Genomic DNA, 2,769 nt, shown 5'->3' on the forward strand with positions numbered 1-2,769 from the left:
AGAGAGAGAGAGATTGAGAGAGAGTGTTTGCCATGCTTCGGAGGGAGAAAAGCTAAGCAGACATGTGAGATCTCGGGCAAAGTGGCCACAGGCCACTTCTACAGGCGGGAGGTTGGTGGTGTTAGCTGGGGACTAGATGTAACTGAGCAACTAAAGTTGAGGGCAGGTGGAGAGGTGCGGAGCTAAGAGTATTGATAAGGGCAAACTTCTCCAGGCAGGAGATAAGTAGTGCCCAGCAATTGTGCCAAAAGGCAAGTTGAAATTGAGTAATGGGTGTGTCTGTGTTTTTTTATTCATGGATTCAAAGGAAGCTTGGTGGGGGTTGGTGGGGGGCCCAGTCCCAGAGCTTAGGCAGGGTAGCAAAAGCTACAATGTATCGCTTGTCTCAACAGTAACCATTTCAGGGACCAAACTGACCTTCCTCTCCTTCATGAGAACTTTCTGGGAAGGGGCAGAGACTTACCATCCTTCTGGGGTGCAGGGGGTGATTTGAATGTGCAGCACTGCCTCCTCCAGCCCGTCACAGTTCAGAAACTCCACCTGCTCCTCCAGCATCATGCAGTGAGCCAGGGACTGGAGCCAGACATGAGCTGAGCCCAAGTGAACAACCTCCACAGGGTCCCAGAAAGGGTCATCTTCCTGAGCCACGCGGCTGTCTTTGCTCTCTAGAAAATGCTGGTAAAGTTCCTCCATCAGGAATTTCCTGTTGATGAACTTAGCTTTGGACCAGATCCACACCTGAGGATGCAAAGGGAGGTCACCCAGTGACCTACGGTACCTTTTTTTTTTTTTTTTTTTTTTTTTTTATTTCTGTGAAGAGACATCATGACCAAGGCAACTTATAAAAGAACATACTTAATTGGGGGGCATGCGTACAGTTTCAGAAGGTTAGTTCATGATTATCATAAGGGGGAGAATGGCATGGTAGACAGGCATGGTCCTGGAGCAATAGCTGGGAGCTTTTCATCCTGATCCACAAGGTGGTGGCAAAGAGAGAGGGGGGAGAGAGAGACAGAGACAGAGACACAGAGAGAGAGAAAGAGAGAGGGAGAGAGAGAGAGAGAGAGAGAGAGAGAGAGAGAGAGAGAGAGACTGGGCCTAGCATGAACTCTTGAAACCTCAAACCCCACTCCCAGTGACACACCTCCTCCAACAAGAACATACCTAATCCCTCCCAAACAGTACCGCGAACTGGGATCTAAAGATTCAAATATACGAGCCTATGGGGGCCACTATTCAAACTACCATACCCGTGTGTTGTTTCATTTGCTGCTTAAACAATCCATCTCTTGTTTTCACCAGTCTGTTCCTCCTAATGGGTGGGGTTAGGGGAGGACTGAGAGGAAGACACAAACTCCATTTTAGGACCAGGCCTGATGTCCAAAGGAAGGTCATCCATTCCAGAAACTGACCACAAACCCTTCCTAAGTTGTCAGTCCCAGGAACTAGGCCATAAGTCACCAACTCCAGGAACAGACCGTAAATTCTAGGAACAAGGCCATAAAATCCTTCATCCAAAGAACAGCCTGGAGATAACCACAAGGATGAAGAGATATCTTATCTCAGGATGGGTCATCTGTGCTGGGCAGGCAGCCTCATATGGCTTGTGTATCTCATCCTGTGGTTAAACATTCAAGACACAGGAATGCAGTCCACTGACCACCTGGACACAAGCCAATCAGAAACCAACCAACCCATATAACATTCCCAGCACCCACCAATGAAGTTTTAGATTACCCAACCCTAGCTAAAATTCCCCTAGTTCCCTATAAAAAAGACCTTTGTGCCTTGGTCTGTCATTAATCGCCATTTCTGTAAGCGTGCGCCAACGCCTGCACGCACGCTTCTTGCTTTGAGAAATAAAAACATCCTTGCCAGCTGCATGTGTGAGTGATGGTTTCTGTGCCGGGCTTTCAGATTTAACAAGATCATATACTGCTCTCATCAAACTTAGCTTATTTTTTATTTTAAAGAATTATTTATTTTCTGTATGTAAGTACACTGCTGCTGTCTTCAGACACATCAGAAGAGGGCATCGGATCCCATTACAGATGGTTGTGAGCCACCATGTGGTTGCTGGGAATTGAACTCAGGACCTCTGGAAAAGCAGTCGGTGCTCTTAACCACTAGGCCATCTCTCCAGCCTTCCAAACAGCTTTTTGAGGCCCTTCTAGAACACCAAATTTAATATGCTGGAAGTAGAGCCAGAGAGATAATGTGTGGCTGGTTAAAGATAGAGAGGCATGAGCCAAGGCGTTGGTGGGGTCTAGAAGTTGGAAGAAGCAGGGAAATGGATTTAACCACTGTTTTTTCTTGGAACAAAATGGCTCAGCATGACCTGTATTGGACTAACAGCCTATAGAGAGTTATGGTCATAACCTAGGGTCAGTTAGTAAGTGACAGAGTTTGCTATAGACAGATAATAAATACAGGACAAGTCTACAGAACGGCAAGAAGTGAGAACAGGGCTGGCGAGATGGCTCACCGAGTAAGAGCACTGACCGCTCTTCCGAAGGTCCTGAGTTCGGATCCCAGCAACCACATGGTGGCTCACAACCACCTGTAATGAGATCGGACACCCTCTTCTGATGCGTCTGGAGACAGCTACAGTAAATTATGCCAGAGCGAGTGGGGCTGGAGCAAGCGGGGCCTGCAGAAGTCCTGAGTCCAATTCTCAGCAGCCACACACATGATGGCTCATGGTCACCTGTTTAGCTACAGTGCACTCATACAAATAAAATAAATAAATAAATCTTCAAAAAAAAAAAA

The 2,769-nt window shown here is 47.0% G+C and overlaps 1 protein-coding gene across 1 annotated transcript in view; it reads right to left on the minus strand.

The window, feature by feature from the left end:
* The window catches only part of LOC116104530 (kinesin-like protein KIF28P), a 52,922-nt gene that overhangs the window by 7,534 nt on the left and 42,619 nt on the right, over nucleotides 1-2,769 (minus strand). Inside the window, exon 17 of the mRNA XM_031391070.1 lies at nucleotides 464-738. Coding sequence (XP_031246930.1) covers nucleotides 464-738 — 275 coding nt within the window. The remainder of the gene's footprint in view (nucleotides 1-463; nucleotides 739-2,769) is intronic.

Source organism: Mastomys coucha, unplaced genomic scaffold (genome assembly GCF_008632895.1).
Source record: "Mastomys coucha isolate ucsf_1 unplaced genomic scaffold, UCSF_Mcou_1 pScaffold1, whole genome shotgun sequence".
Lineage (NCBI taxonomy): Eukaryota > Metazoa > Chordata > Mammalia > Rodentia > Muridae > Mastomys > Mastomys coucha.